General features: G+C 34.3%; 1 protein-coding gene across 1 annotated transcript in view; it reads left to right on the forward strand.

Annotated features, from left to right (window-relative positions):
- The window catches only part of LOC145259891 (BAI1-associated protein 3-like), a 2,054,292-nt gene that overhangs the window by 1,800,829 nt on the left and 235,555 nt on the right, over window positions 1-17,908 (forward strand). Inside the window, exon 10 of the mRNA XM_080117785.1 lies at window positions 8,134-8,299. Coding sequence (XP_079973911.1) covers window positions 8,134-8,299 — 166 coding nt within the window. The remainder of the gene's footprint in view (window positions 1-8,133; window positions 8,300-17,908) is intronic.

Below are 17,908 nucleotides of genomic sequence, written 5' to 3' on the forward strand. Positions count from 1 at the left end.
TTTCTTTTATAGCTATGAAAAATATAATTTTTTCCCCTTTGTCAATGACCGGCATAGCTCCGTAAACAAAAGCTGTGTACAAAGTTTTGTTATTGTTCCATTTTTCTTCAGTCGCACAAGCCCACTACCTGAAGTAACACTTGGACTCTATATAAGATACATAGGTATTCAAATGTTCCATTACAGTTCTTTATCTCTCAAATACTGAGTTAGTAAAAGAAGTTGGGGCATAATTTTCCCCAATTGACTATTTTTATGTGTATTAGTATATCTTTCCTTTTTGGTTTTTTGATCTTACTGAATTCCAGAACAAGAATCTATCTAGTCTTGTGAAGTACCCAAGTTCGTGTTGCTACTTGAGGTAACATCATTGGGAGAAGGTGCACCATTTCTCGTAAAAACTAGTGTGTTTTGCCATACCGAAGAGATCTAATTTGGGCTGCGAATACTATGTGATTTTGAATATTTGATCGGGGTTTACTTCTAGGTAAAATATCCCCATGCCGGGTTGTTCTGATAAACCCCTGTGCAGCGAGACTTTAGACACTCCAGAAAAGGTCTAGTAGACATTCAAGTTTACTTTGTATGTGCTTCAATCTGATTATTGACGCTATTTCATAAATTAAAGATATGTTTCGTTCGCATTGATTATATTTTATCCGCTCATACATTTTCTCTGTGAATAGTAATTTCAGCGTGGTATCTACCTGTACCTAGTGCGAGATTCATCCAAAGCAGATTGAGCCTGATTTCTTTGAATCACAAGAATAGAATTAACTACTCATCCACAGTTATTATTCTTTTGACTTAGAATAGCGTAACAGAAATGAACAGGAAATGAGTAATTCGGTTTGTGGTATCATTTTTCTTATTATTATTCTTATAATTCTTATTATTAACACAATAAGATTAATAATATTATCATTATTATTATTATTATTACCTAATTAGTAGACAATTATCTTCAATATTTTTCTCAAGCACTCGTGCATTGTAGTCATTTTGTATGGCCGGTAATATTTTTATTAGTTTTAATTCATTTTTATTTTATTTTACACTACATTTTTTTAGATAACACTTCGACTAATAGTAAATAGAAAGTACAATTATCGAATTTACGCTTACCAGAAAAATATACAAACACGTGCTTTAGGTTGCCTTATAATTGTAAAAATGATTGATATCCTATTACGAGGGGCGTGCAATAAATAATGCCCCTGACCCACTTCTAGTTATCTGATCTAGCTGAAATTTTGCATGTGCAACAATTTATATCTCTACGGGTTATGTGGCAAATTACAGCTCTAATTGTGGTTTCTGTTTTACAGGTGTTTGAACTGAGTCAGGTGTGAAATGGAGCCTGTTGAATGTCGAGCAGTGATCCGGTTTTTGTATTTGAAAGGACGCACACCACAGGAGACTTTTGATGAAATGAAAGAAACTTATGGAGATAATGCCCCATCATATGACCTTGTAAAACGCTGGCATCGTGAATTTTAACATAGCCGGAAGTCTGTGGAAAAAGCTCCCAGACCTGGTCGCCCCCTTCTGCCATTGATGAGGCATCTGTCCGTCAAGTTGAGGCTGCTATTTTGGAAGATCGGCGCATTACTATTCACCAAATAGCCCAAGATATCAAGATTAGTACAGGGTCTGTAGAAACTATCATTCATGACCATTTGCATAAGGTGTCTGCCAGATGGATTCCCAGGTTGCTCACACCATTCCAGAAGCGGGAACGCGTCGAGTTCTCGAGGATGAATTTGGAAATGTGCCAAGAAGATGAGTCAATGTTTTTCAAAAGACTGATTACACAGGATGAAACCTGGGTCCATCACTATGATCCAGAGATAAAAGCTCAGTCAATGCAGTAGAAGCACTTGGACTCACCACCTCCAAAGAAGGCAAGGGTGCAGCCCTCCGCTGGCAAGGTCATGCTCACAGTCTTTTGGGACCAGGACGGAGTAGTGATGAAAGATTTCCTGGCAAAGGGTACCACAATTACAGGAGCCTATTATGCTTCACTTTTGAGGAAATTAAGGAAAGCAATCAAGAGGTGGGGCAAGATCAGCTAAGGTACCCTCCTCCTGCAGGACAACGCTCCGGTCCACAACTCGCATGTTGCCAGATCAGAAGCACGGACGTATGGTTATGAAATCCTCCCCCATCCTCCCTACTCTCCTGACGTCCTTGCATCCTCTGACTTTCACCTTTTCCCAGCCATGAAGTTGTTTTTGAAAGGAAAGCGTTTGCCAGATGATGCAGCCTTGATTTCTGAAGTCACGTCGTGGTTGTAGAACCAACCTGGGGTGTTCTACAAAAATGGTCTCCAGAGCTGCATCAAACGATGGGAGAAATGCATAACTCTGGGTGGTTCCTAATCATAGTGATGGGACGATTCCAAAATTTTTCCTGGTGTCGATACAATTACCGATTCCATTCTAAATTTACGATTCCGATATGATTCCTGATTCCGATTCCAATTCTTTTAAAACTTATAAATATTTAATTAAAGATTTGTTGGTGTTTGTTTTATGTTGTTTTTTTTGTTTTTGTTTTTTGTTTTTTGTATTTTTGTAAATTTTCATAGCCCGCAGGTAATTTTCGTGTATATTTTTTCTCAAAAGCTTTTCTTTGTAATTTATTGAAAATATACGTTAAATCTGTAAATGAGATTTATAACCCATTCTGTGGTCCCTCTCAATCTTATATTTTAAATGAACAACTTCTAATAAAAAAAGACAATTTGTACTTGTTTCATTTTTTATTGTCAAAAAAAAATTAAAAGAACCGGTTTGGAATCGGAAATTAAGCTATAATTTTTCCGATTCGGATACCGATTCCGATACTCACAAACGTTCCGATTTTTCCAATTCTCAATTCCGATATTGATTAATCGTCCCAACACTAATATATATATATATATATATATATATATATATATATATATATATATATATATATATATATATATATATGTAACGTTTACTTGAAACTATGCTTTTCTAACAAAGCAACAAAGCAATGCCTGTAGAAATGCCGGGAATAGTATCCCACTTCATAAGATAGACCCATAGATAAGCTCGGATCATCCACCTAAAAAACACAATCTCTGCTTGATTTTGATTCCGCTGAGGTAAGAACGCGTCCATAGATCTTGTCAACAAACTTTCTAGAGCTGGAAACACGAACAAAATATATCCGGTATGCAAATCTGCAATTGCTTAAGGAGTATATTGGTGTTTCCTATCGCCCGGAATCGCCTATTACTCGATCAGCACTACTTTTTGACTATTAGTTAGACACTTTCACATAGAAAATTCAAAGATACACAGGGCTTAACCTCGTTTTCGTACTAGGAAAATGAGTGTCGCCCCGCCATCTATCTTTCTTTTTATCTGATAATTTAAAGGCACGTGTTTCACATGACTGATCTGGGTTGAAGGTGTAGGTATAACAGGTTGTTTGGATGTTGTTTCTGATTGGACATAACAATAACTCTTACATTACACTAGGACCTGCTGCTTTAGCAACAGTTATATAGTATCGCGAGAACTGTAGTTCTATGTAACGCTAGGAAAGGAACTCTGTACTTATATCCGACGGACTTTTCCGATGTCACATAGATAAAGAGTCTACTTGTGAGAACTTTGTTTTCTGATATTCAATAAACACCCAACTTTGACAATGACAAGAGCGATAAAAACGATCAAACGAGAAGCTCTCTAAAACCAACCAAATCGCTACTTTTTGTATAATGGCTACTCTGGTTGGATATGGTTAAGAAGCATAGCATTGTAGATTTTGCTGCAATTGGGGTGAGTATTATTCCTGTGTAGTTGCTTGGTATGCTTAGATCACCCTTCTTGGGGAAGAGAAGTATACATCCTTCCCTCCATATATGAATAACTTTTTGATTATATACAGCATTACATGAATCAAGAAGGATGTAAGTGAAGCCACAGGAAAAATGGCTAGCATATTAAAAGCATATACCATTCCAAACGAAGTCATTAATGCTATGACGATGCTATACGAGCACACTCGAGCAATAGCTAGGCCACCTAATTGGGACACTGAAGTTTTCGACATCCGCACCAGGGGTTCTACATCTTTGCATTGTCTGTCTCGATTTTGTACTTTGAACCTTCGTTGATATACACAACACGTTAAATGAACCCAGAAGCAGATTTCATAAATCAGCACACATAACTGATGCAGATTACACTGACGACATTGCTTTGTTCGCGAATAACACTGCTGATGTTCAAACACTGTTACGCAAGCTAGAAAAGTCCGCAAATGACATTGGTTTCCACATTAATGAGGATAAGACAAAGGTTATGCCTTTCAATGTGGAAGGAGAGATCAGGGCTCTGGTGGGAATAACACTGAAGGAAGTCGCTGAGTTTACGTATTTGGGCAGTAACATAGTTTCCACAGTTTTCGCATCTCAAAAGCATGGGCCGCATTGGATGAGCTGCGTTCAGTATGGACTTCAAGGCTAATTGACAAACTAAAAAAGCAGTTTTTCAGGGCAGTGGTAGAGTCTGTCCTTGTGTACGGCGCTACGGTCTGGGCACTCACCAAAAGATAGGAAAGGAAACTCGACGGCACATACACCCGTATGCTAAAATCATCCCACGAAGCAGCAACATTATGGCAACCTACCTGCCATATCTAATACCATCACGGAGAGACACCTATGATTTTCCGGTCACTGTCTGAGAAGAAAGCATGAATTGGTGAGTGATGTATTGCTATGGATTCCACGATACAGACGCACAAGCAAAGGGCGACCTAGATCCACGTACATGCAGCAAACGCCAACTGTGAACTTGAAAGTTTGAGGCAGCTGATGGAAGACAGGAAACTCTGGAGAGGAAGAGTTACATTGGTCCGGGCAAGGATCCCGCCCTGATGATGATGATGATGATGATCATCATCATCATCATCATCATCATCATCATCTGAATTTCTTGCCAAAGTGTACATGACCCTTTATTCTTAGCTACTACTTCATATCATATCTCAACAGTCAATGCATTCACTAGGCACTTTCAGAATTTTTAAACCGGCACAAATCATCTTGATGCAAGTCCTCTTTCAATATCCTCGTGATTTAGAGTCTTTCATACACTCCAGACACCAAACCCACTAATACTACGCAGAAAAAGCTATTGTTGCACTTACCATTATTAAATACTTGAAATGGTCTTGAAATGAAGTAACATAAAAATATATCAAATTTGTCTCGAACAACTTTTATTTTTATTAATAGCGATGTTAACGTCACTTGGTATACAGTGATGAATGTTAATGTAACGCTTCTGTTAGGTGTACAGTTGGTATCAGCATAATACCAACCGATAAAAATAATTAGAAAAATCAAAGACAGAAATAAAATAGTAACATATTGAGAAAAGAGAAAGAATATAAGATGTAAACAGAGACTAAGAATGAAAGATGTAATAGAGAGTAAAGATAGTGATGAGGATGAAAACAATAAAATGTTGGAAGGGAAAATTAGAGATGAAATGGAAAATGGAAAAGGAGAAAGAAAGGAAAATAAATGTCGATATAAACCGAGAAGAAAATAGAAACATTTTTATTGTTATTGCAATTTGCTCGCAGGCTATCTTTCGAAAGATCGATTATCGATTACAATCATTAGACACACATGAAAACACTCTATCAATATTGAATAGTTTTTGCTCCAGCCATAATAGACCTTCATAAAAAGTTATAATATGAAACGTTGGCATCTCAATAGCATTTAAGCACTGATAGACTCGCACTTATACACATACAAGCTCTCTTTTTCTCTTTCTCTTGTCTTACCCCTTCGTAGGTTGAGTACTATGGCAAGTGAAACCACCAGCTTCCATTGGCGATGATGCAAATCTCTTCGTCAACGAAAACTGTTCTGTAAGGAATATCTAACTGAAATGAAGATAACTATTTTTAAGATAACGTTTTTCTTCTGAGTTTAACTTGATGGGAGATGAAAACCACCTACTGATTAAAAGCACCTGCTGATGAAAAGCTCCTGCTGATGAAATCTTTTGAAAACGTATCTTGAACTTATTATTATTCACCAAAAGGTATGTTCTGAAATATGGCAGAAACAATTGTATGAATAAAGATGTTTTAAGTAAATTCATAACATTTATAAAAGTATTATATTGTAAGCTCTAGTAATATGAGCACTGCTGACCTATTTACTCAATATTGTTGTAAATATAGAGGAACTCATATAATATATATATACATATATATAAGATATATATATGAGATATATATATATATATAAGATATATATATAATATATATATATATATATATATATATATATATATATAGAGAGAGAGAGAGAGAGAGAGAGAGAGGGGGGATCGGGAGAGAGATCATGTAACAAAGCAGCAAAATATAAAATGTAAATAACAATTAAAAAAAACTTCTATGGAGAAAAATAAGTATATATATTTAGATATTCAGTAAATTTACACGTTCATTTTTGTGTTCTGTCCAGCGTGCGTTCGTAAATATAAAACAAAACTTCTGTTTATACATACTTTGCAATATGAAATATTAAAAGTAATACAAACTGATACTTCTCCGGAGAAAAATAGCTATTTCCGGCCCGTTAGTTTGTTTACATTTTCGGGGCTGTTGGAATCGTGCATACGTGTTTCTGTGTGCGTGTGTTCGCGTCAGCGTGCGTTATCAAAGACAAACACAACTTTTGCTTTTAAATACTTTGCAAACACATTTATTACATACTAGCGACTGCGCCGCGTCGGCACACACAATGCCGAGTCAAACACAAAATCGAGTACACTCAACATCGTCTCACCATCAACGCTTACCTTGTGAACTCGGAGTATGGATCCCATATTCACAAAACAAAATCAATGAAAAAACAAAAATACCCTTACTAAGGGTAAAGATAACTAGTAAACGTTGGATAAAATGATGATTAAAATTATTATGTACTTGCCAGGATTCGAACCGGGAATCTTCTGATCCGTAGTCATTCGCGTTATCCATTGCGCCACAAGTCCTACCCGTATGCGGAAACATGTTACCGCGACTGTATACAGACAGTGCTAAATTTCGTTGGCATGGACAAGTAACTTTCTGGCTCAAATTATGTGGGTTGTTTCATTGTATGGGTCTGCCGATACAAAAGAGTGCTTCTTCGTTAATGTAAAAAGTTGAATTTTATTTACAAACACAATTATAACAAATTCTTTTTGTCAATGTATGTTTTCCATGATACAACTAAGCAAATGCTTTCGGTGGCTATTTTTGTTTTGTCACGTGACATTTGTCGTAAATACATAAGAAATAGCTTACATTTCTATTTCCTGCGAAATTTTATTATTAACTTATACATTATCGTTTTGCGTGCATTTTGGATATTTTCATTACAGCGACATGTCAATTCATTAAATACTACTGGTTTCACTAGAGCATCAATATTTGTATTACTACCTTACCGACCAAACAACAAAGCAATATGCACAGGTATTGAGAACATGAACATAAGAATCATACACTTTGTTTATTACTTTTGTGTTTGTTTGTTTGTTTGTTTGCTTGTTTTCAGTCACAGCAACGCGTAGCCGGGTACAGCTAGTATATATATATTATTAAGAAATAGATTACCATCATAAGAATTATTGAATTATTTCGCTAAACAAATTTTATAGTAAAATAACTAATTCTTTTAACATAAATAGAAAATCTGCTTATACTAATTTATTGAACGCATAAAAATTATAATGTGTATAAACAAATCCAACATTTTACATCATTGTGTATCAACAATGTTTGAAACTAGTTTTAACATACAATAATTCTTATGTATATTTGCTAATTCAATGCTGGGTGTAACTAATGAGCTCATGTTAAATAAACATCCTCATTAACAGTTGTTTCGTGGTAATTTAGATTTCAGGATGATACCCTCGGTTGTGGATTCTAGTTGCGTGACTTCCAAGTCTTTTTTCGTTTCCGCCTTGCCCGATTCACATTTACCATAATCCGCTTCAATAAACGAGTATAAATACCAATTTATTTATTTGAATTCATTCATTTTGACTATTTTTTATCATTTTATTTCCAAAGGGATCACGATGACGAGTATTCGGTGTTCGAAGCCGCCAAAAAGTTGAATGAAGTGTCCGGATTCAAGGGCTTAGGGCGCTTCTTCAAACAAGTTGCTCAATCTGCCAGAAAAGGAAGTAGTGGCAGCGTGGATGATTTTCTCGGCTGTGTCAATATTCCAGCCAAAGTAAGTTTTCAATTTCAACAAATACCCCAATATCTTGTCATGAAATCTAGGAGATTACAACATATCTATGAAGTTTTATTCAATCTATAATAACATAGATACATAGATGATCTTCAGTGTTCTTTTCACAACGTTTCGAACGATGTAACTTCCATATTCTTCCGATGTATTTTGTCGAACTTGGGAATCTTTCTGTCGAATTCGGAAATCTGTATGGGAGAGCACTTTATTTAATCCGATGTATATCATGTTCTTGTTCTGTCGGCGATGATTGAGTAGAAATCCTAACCCTAATTCGCACTGAGGATTGAACCTTCAACTTCTAAAAAGAGCGTAAATCGTATCTGCATTTTGCTAAATACCTTATTTACTACGCCACGTGTCCTTCCAGAAGAAGGTCGGGGGTTACATTGGCCGAAACGTTGTGAAAACAATACACAAAATGAAAACAGTGGTCTAAAAATCTTAATAATGTGAATAATCTCTTCTTAACAATACAGAAACACAAACAGATAATTATAGTTATCTCTAGACGAAATGATTTTAAAACAATGGAGATAATATCTAAAGAAATAAATTACTCACGTGTATATGTTTGCCTGTTTGAACATAAATTAGTTTTACATTTCAAAGATATGTAAACGCTTATGTTAGCCGTTTCATATAATGTACGCCTTACATTCCAAAGATGTCGAAACCTGTGTGTTGGCTTCATCATAAAAAAATGAATTTACATTTAAAATATTTTAATGTTCATACAACCTCATTTGACGTTTAAAATATATCTAAACAGCGTTTTTATACAAAACTGATTTTTATATTTTCAAAATATTGAAGCGTTTACTTTGATATTTTCACAAAAATAAGTTTGAATTTTTTTAAATATTCAAACGTTTACGTTTTCCATTTATTACAACATAAGCTCAACTTTTAAAATATGTCCAAACGTCTACGTTATTTTTTTTCATTCTAAATACATTTAACATTTCCAAAAATATGCAAATGTCAAAATTGGCATTTTATACAAAGTAATTGTAACATTAAAATATGGTGTTTTTAATGCAAAGTATGACATTTTAAAATTATTCTAAAGCTATGTTAGCCTATTCATACAACTTCAGTGTGATATTTAATATATATTCAAACGTATGTTGGTTTTTTTCATACAAAGTTTCTGGTTTCTACCATATTCGCATGTTATTTTGGCCTTTTACTGCAAAATATTATTGGCATTTGTAAAAAAATATTCTAATGTTGATCTTTCAAAGTACAAATGACATTTTAAAAATATTCCAAGGTTATGTTGGCCTTTCCATACTAAACATATACTAAACCCTGTGTATCGCTTTATTGCAGATCAATATTTTTTAATTTTTAAATTTCTATGAGACGCAGAGAAGTGAAATTCGGTACACTGGAAGAATTTAACAAACTGCCTTATTTCCCTGATTTTGTAGAATTTGAACTAATAGTTTGAAAATTATGCAATTTTTTCTATTTTCTGGTAATTTTACGTGTGTATCACTTCATTGCAATGTCTAAAAATGTATATTTTCGGTACTAAAACAATATTCTAACTTCATATTTCTATTTATATGAAATTAGGAACATATCCAGTAAAGAATATTAACCAAAAACAAGAACGAATCTCACATTATTTTGTTTAAGGAAATAATTATTTATCAACATAACTCCCATACTTTGAATAACTTCTTGTCAACTGATGATGTCAATCGGCGGATTTTAGATGATGTGACACTATAGGAAACTTCCAAAATCTTCCTCTAAATTTTATCCTTCGTCGAAAATTGAACGCCTCCTTCATAAACTTTCATTTTTATTATTGATCAGAGCTGCTCAATTGGGTTTATATTTGGAGAACAAGGTGGCCATGTCATAAAATTTTCACCACTAATGCCTAATGATTAAAGGTGGGATGTCGTGCATAAAAATCAATTTGCGGTGATGCACCAATGGAAGGTCACCAAGCCATGCTGACCAATGCTCATTTAAAGATAAATTATGACTGGTTTGTCAGTTTGACACATTCTGGCACTCGAAATGGTCCGATTAGTTCATCGCAGATTATTCCAGCCCAGAACACGACACCTCCACCTCCCTGCTGATGATGGAATCGATGAGAGGTAGGGAATACAGAGGACTCAAAACTTTGACCCGATCCATCTGGTCCATCGATGAAAAGAACATTTTCAAAGCTGGTTTTCATGTATTTCTGAACCCAAGCCAAACGTTTTCCTTATGTGCTGGGTTTAAAACAGGTCTAGCTATGGGATTTATGTTTCTTACAATTTCGTTTAAGACATTGCAGCGTGTCTTTATGGACAAGAAAAGTATTCCAGCCTTGTCAAATATAGCAGCACTGTTGCTGCCCGGCTGCTTGATAAGTTGACTGTGAATTTTTCTAACCTCGCAAGCAGAAACTGACTTTCTTGTGTTTTTGTCCTTCCTTGGTTTGATGCTTGGATTTTTAACGAATGAAGACAATGTGCTTCGATTTCTTCCAAGATCCTTGGCTAGATCTACGAGAGATATACCTTCTGCAAAACCCGTAACAACATGTTCCTTTTCACTAGCTGTCAATCAACATTTTCCATGCATTTTGGGAGACCTGCAATAAAGTGATAGACACTTACAAATACCAGAAAAATTAGCATAATTTTCAAAATATTAGTTCAAATTCCACAAAAATCTTGGAAATAAGGCAGTTTGTTAAGCTCTTCCAGTGTACCAAATTTCACTTCTTTGCGTTTCATAGCAATTTAAAAATAAAAAAACAGACCTTTTTATATAAATTTGTTCGACAATATTTGAATCTTTATAAAAAATAAAGTTGACATTTTAATAATGATCAAATGTCTAGAGCACTAGGAACAATCTCGAAACTGGGATGAAAAATACTAGGATAAGGTAGAATCAAAGAAAAGACTGAGGCAACGGCGGTTTTGAAAGCAGTTGAAATCTTTAAGACAATACTGGAACGCGGAAACTAATCCACATAAAATTGCAAACGCTAACCAGACAAATGGAAATTGTAATAGAAATAAAAAGAAAAATATAGAACACCACCATCACATGAACCTAAGGAAACTGAAACTGACAGAAATTTCATAAACTACCCCCCATCGGTACTCCCTCCCCTCACCACCATCACCTCAAAAAATTTAATTAATAAATTGAAATAAAGTGATGGTATTAGCTTCAACTGATACTATGCAAAATGATTCGTGAAGAGTCCAGGAGGATGGGAGACCGAGGAGAGAGAGCAAATGCCAGACTTGCACTGGAAGAGTGTGGAGAGTACTAAGATATTGGGGAAGCTTAACTCTAAAGAAGATTCATGGTTATTGCCAGCAAAAAGTCAATGGTAAATGGCTGTTGTGATACAGCAAAAATCATTTGCAATTATTATCAGAAGGAGTAGTGAGTTCTGGAAATCTGGAGAGACTTATTGTCACTCAGACTCTAGGGAACATCATCGGTTATTATCAGTGAGCAATCACTGATGACCAGTGTGAGAACTCCCAGTGAGTTGATAATAATACCGTGTAATTTAGAGTGTGACGAGTTGCCTCTGATATGGAGAAACTTTTGGAATATAACGAACAGACTTATGACTGTTTCGTTCTGCACCATTTTTTTTTTTTTTTTTTACATTAGCCATATTTAAAAAACATCAAAAGTGACGAGATGATTTCGACATTTCGCGTATACTTTTTACATTGCTATAATATATTGCTTTTAATGGCTTTGTGAAATAATGCGTTGTTATGAAACTGTGAGAAGCTGCATTTTTATAGGCTTTTAAAGTTAATAAGATTTCATCATTTAATATGGATATTAAATGATGAAAAGGGTGTTGATGTGTACTATAAGCACATATACCGCCAATTGTAACAGGGACTCAGCTCTTACCCGGCTTAAACAGGTAATTCCGCTAGTAAATATTAGAGTGAAACGGTGAGTAAAGTTAAGACATGTCATAAAGCGGTCAACGTATATCGATTAGTTTTGCGATATTAATAACTCCTCTAATTACGAGTTTTGCGTTCCTAGCTACGTCCGTGGAGAGACACCTGACAGCTACGCACTGCGCATGTCACTGTTTACTTCGCCCACACTTTTGCAGCGTCCACTCGTTCGTCTTAAAATAAATGAAAATAAGAAACATCACTTGGTAGACTCGTCTGTACGGTGCTCTTCTATTAAATCTCCACCCACGCGGCAAATATCTACAATACGCCGACGCAATTTAAAAAGCACGTGTAAGAATATTGTATTAGCAGGGCTATCGAGCGTTGCCTAAGCATAAAAACTAAATAGATGTTCAATAGTTTTAATTTTCTCGTTTCTTTCCATTGAAAGCGCTAAATAAATGAAGATACCTCAAGAGCATTTTTAAAACTTTGTAAAAAAATGACAATAGTTAAAAAACGGTAAATTAAAAACGGAGTTACTAATTCAGATCCTATGCTGTATCAGCATTAAAAATCGTGTTTCATTCTTGATAATATTCAATGATATAAATAGTCATTTGACTCCAACCAATTTTTTTTCTAAATTTTAATATTATTTTTACGGGGTTATGTTGATTCAAGAACTTTGTAGGGGTTTGTTGTGTATGTTTGAACTTTTAGCTGGACATACAAACAGTGTCGTAAAAATGCCATTTAACAATTGCGCTTTATATATTATATATCTGTTCAAAATGCATTTCTCTTAACAACCTTAATATTTACATGAGCATTGCTTGTGTGTTCTCTATTATCATCAATACTTCTCCTCCTTCTCCTCCTCTTCCGCCTTCCCCCTCTTCTTCTTGGGTTAAAACTGGCGACATGCTTTGTTCGTTGCATCCAAATTTAACCTGTCTACAATTTCTATAATTAAAGTCACTTAAGAAAAAACAGTTGTCGTCTTATTTAGAAACTTTTTGTTAGCGTCTGTTTTAAAACATACTAACCAGTACTGAATGGGTGACAATTTGGGAACATCAGGATATGTATCTTAAAGAGCGAGTGAGTATTACACTTAGCTATGGACAATATAGCGTCGCCAACCCGCAATGCCTAGTGTGACCATTATGATATGAACTCTGAATGGACATAAACTATGGGGAAGCTACTTCTCCAGACATGATCGAAAACCATCATCATCATTCATTATCATCATTCATCATCATCATCATGAAGATGAACTACTTCCCTTCTTATTGCATGCACATAAAAGGCTATTTATAAAGAGAAATATTTAAACAAATGCACTTTCAGGGACGGATTTTACGATTCTCTTTCTAAAAGATGTTAACGATTGTAAGAACTATTGTGAGGTCAAAATTGACATCATATGATCTTTGATCTCTCATCTCTGGTTCCTAAGGAAGTTTACATAAAAGCAATATAAAATTAGATTACTTCATAAACGAGCTCTACGTTGTATTTTCAGTTCCATTTTTGTTTCGCACATTACCCTCTCTCCCATTTTTTTACTTTGCTGGTGTCGAAATTGAAAGAACATTTCTTTTTGGGTCGTGTTTTCACTATCTTTGCAAAAGTGCTTTCATGTCGAATATTTTGATTTTGCGAATGAAAATGAGATGTGAAAATTCTCTGCGTTGATCCTAACAATTCCTGGAAGTTTCATTGGAATAAGAACTGAAATGTTGAGACGAAGAATTAGTGAATTAGAATTAGGTGCACGTATTCATTCCGTTAAAAATAATGGCGGGACTCTTCTGAAGAATTAGGAGAAATAAAATAAACACGCTTTCTCGCTGGCCAAAATACAAAACACTAAATGATTGCTGCATTGTTTTGTTTTTGTTTATTTGATTTTTTAATACTAAGTTCAATCTTTTTCAAGCCTGTGTCATTTCATATTTTTATTATTTTTTTTATATTTATCACGGTGTAAATTTTATGCATAATCGCTGTCATGCCTGTCAACAATAATCCAAGAGCATTACCCTACTATATTGTAGAATTATTTCAGATGTTATGCAATGGAAAAGTTTATAACTAAAAAACGGTATATCTGATCATGATGAAATTTGGCATGGTCATTATTGTTATTAAAGAGAATCGGATGCATTTATTCAATTGGGAAAATATTTTTAAAATTCCGTCGAAATCCCGATTTTTCAAATTTATATACATCGTCTATGATATAGGTGAAGTAACGAGTCAATGAACAGACATGAATTATTTTGCTAAAAGTGTGACTTTTACCTTTTCGGTAACCAATAAATTAAATCAGATCTAAGTTATGTTTGATAAACATTGTTTGATAAAGTTTGGTCACAGTTTATCAAGCGATTTGGACGATAAGCAGTACACAAACAAATGGAACCGAAAATATAACCTCCTTGACGAAAGTAATCAACGTTTGCAAGATGTTTACGAAAAAAGCGTGTGAAGGTTTTATTATTTTCAAATGAAGAATTGTTGTATTGCCGATGCATGAAGTGACAGCTTACTTCTAAATTGCTTTTGTGCATTCTTTTTAATGATAAATAATGATTTAATTAATAAATATGAGGGTCGTTTCAAAATTAAATCTTCATGTTTTTAAATCAAAAATTTGAAGAGATACGAAGACCAGAGGGGTACCATTAAAACGAGTGACAGATTCTGCTCAAATATTTATTTTCCTATATAGTCACCATCATTCTCAATGCACTTTTGCCAGGAATTCAATGACGCATCTCTGCTTCTGGTGCCTGTCTATGAAAGGGGCTACTTACTAAGAGTCTTACGCCGTCAATATATGTAACAGAAATATTAAAATTTCAGGCCATGAATGCATGAGTTCAGTCATCATAACAATGCAATCTGCAATCCCTTTGATTTATTCGAGAGGAATTTTAAAAAAAATAGGAGACATTACTGTTGGAACAATCCTCGTACTTGTATTATATTTGTATTTTTCATTTTTCATGTTTGTAAACGTTTCCATATAAACACGGCGTCTACTTTATTAGTTGTTAATAATTATTTTATATTGTCGTAGACACATTTATGTGCGCTGATCATAAAAAATAATCTCTTCTCATAAATAACTGCACCAACTGAAAAATCAAGTCAATGTGCTATTACCAAAAGTACATTGATGCGGGACACGCACGCACATGACGTTGTCTTGAGTTTATTAATATAGAATGTGCTTCAATATTAGTAATAACAAACATATGAATAATTATATGACGTTTCCATAGTTAAACATCGAAGATTGTATTTGATCATCCATATTCCTTTATTCCTTAAATATGCAACTGATTAATTATGTTTTTAAGCATTATGAGTTTTATATCAACAACAAACGGTTTAATAATAATAAAAAGACAATATCAATTTATTTGATTTCTAGTCACCAAGTCTATTTCTACGGATGTCCAACATAGTCATGGTTTGATCGTTGGAAAATGATCTATTACTTCAAATCGATTATGATTTTTTCATGAAACGACTTTTTTTTTTCATCCATACACATTTTTATTTCAAAACCATATTTATGTGCAACGATCGGCTTAGAGAGTTACACAAATGATTAAATTCATTTTTGTTCGACACTAGAAGGACACCTGTCTCAGGGCAATTAAAATTAATTCCCCTAACAGAACAGTTTTTCGCAATTTTTAGGAATATTAAAATCAAGATATAATGATACTTGTTTCAATTTGATAGAAATTCAGTATAAGACTTTTTCTAGAAAAATGTCTAAAATTTAAGAGGTCTTTAGAACTAAGTGAACTTCAAGGAATCTTGCTTAATTTGTGTTAATGATCTGTTCATCAAATTCAATGCGAAATAGAAATATTTGAATTTTCACATGAGAGATAATATTTATATGTTCTTTAATCCCTTTAAAATACCCCCAAGAACCTGAAATTTGAGAGATATTTATTAATTGCTGCCTAATGCCTATTGGTAAAATTTCACAAAGAGCAGAGTTATCTAAATATTCGCGAACGGCTCCCACCCATTTGTTCCTTCTTTGAAGCTAAATATTTCCCAGATTACGATTCCTTACACTTAGTAGTTGTGTCCCAAATACATAATAATCGGTTGATTATTTTAGAAGTTAATCCTGTACAAATATATAAAGCTATACAACTATGTAACTTTATGTAAATAGATATATATAATTATAATTATTAACTATAATAATTATTAAATACCTACGGACACTAATGTTTCATCATTGCAGGGTGTCACGAATAACACCAGTCGATAGATCCGAACCCGGCGAGTGAGAACATAATTTTCCTCTCTCCAATTTACCATTTAAATGTTATATGTAGTATACTTATTTGTGACCTCCTAGTCTTACTGAATTTCAGGACAAGAATTCATCTAGTCTGGTGGAGTATCCAGCTTAGTTTTGTTACTTGAAGTAACATCACTTGAAAAAGGTGCACCATTTCTCGTAAAATCCAGTGCTGGCTAGTCATGTCGAATAAATCTTATTTGGGCAGCGAATACTTTGTAATTTTGAATATTTACCCAGGGAAAAATATCCTCATGCCAGGTTGTTCTGACAAACCCCTGTACAGAGAGACCTCAGACACTCGATGATAGTGTCTAGTAGGCATTCAAGTTCTTTTTCAGAATTTATGGTTCAAGATGTTCTATTGGAAATATTTGCTGTGAACGAAATGGAACTGAGAAAAAGGACCAACGTTTTTTAAAGCATTAAACGTTTATTTACTGGAAAGAAAGAGAAAGTGAGTAAACTGCTAAAAGCAATTATTATGGCCATTAAAGGTTTTAATGGTACCGGTTTTCAAAACAATGTTTCAAGATCATTTATCTTTTCTTGTGTCAACATCTGGCTGAATCATTGGTAATCTTGGTGCGATCCAACTGATTAGTTTAAGACGATCAACGTTAATACGTCATCCATATTTGTGCTTCTACCTGTAACTACAGCTATATCTACAACCAACATCTCCCCTTAAATTGGGATAATACTATTTTCTGAACCTACTACATGTGGCGTTTTCTGGTAAGAAGCCATACGGAATCAAATGGAGAGCGTTGTCTCGTATGAATGGCATCTAATCACTTATTTCTTAGTTAAAAGAAAATGGCCGAAAAATGTCTAGACCTGCGTTACTAAACATTTTCACCATGCGTAACCCTCTAAATAAATTACACATTTCGGGAAATTCTTGCATAAAACAAAATTACATACCATATATTTCTCAGTTTATTTCCATCGTAATTCACATGGTGAATATAATATTTTTATAATAACTGGTGTAAGAAAAAGTAATGCTTCTCACAACCGCGCTATACAAACACCACTAAATATTCTTAATGGCTGTTATAATTATTAGTAACGTATTAGGTTAGATATAATAATGTTTATATAACAACAATTAAATATATATTGCGTGTATTTAGTACGATACGGCATAATCGCGTTGACACACCGCTTCTCGTCAAATCACCGAAGTTAAGCAACGTTAAGCCTGGTCAGTACCAGATGGGTGATCATTTTACAATTCTAGGCGCTGTATGTACTTCCCGCTTATCTCGGCATTTGTTTTCAGTCGTCCTGTACTTCACTTGCCACTGGTATTTTACGATG

Source organism: Euprymna scolopes, chromosome 35, assembly GCF_053919585.1.
Source record: "Euprymna scolopes isolate OS-2025 chromosome 35, ASM5391958v1, whole genome shotgun sequence".
Classification (NCBI taxonomy): domain Eukaryota; kingdom Metazoa; phylum Mollusca; class Cephalopoda; order Sepiida; family Sepiolidae; genus Euprymna; species Euprymna scolopes.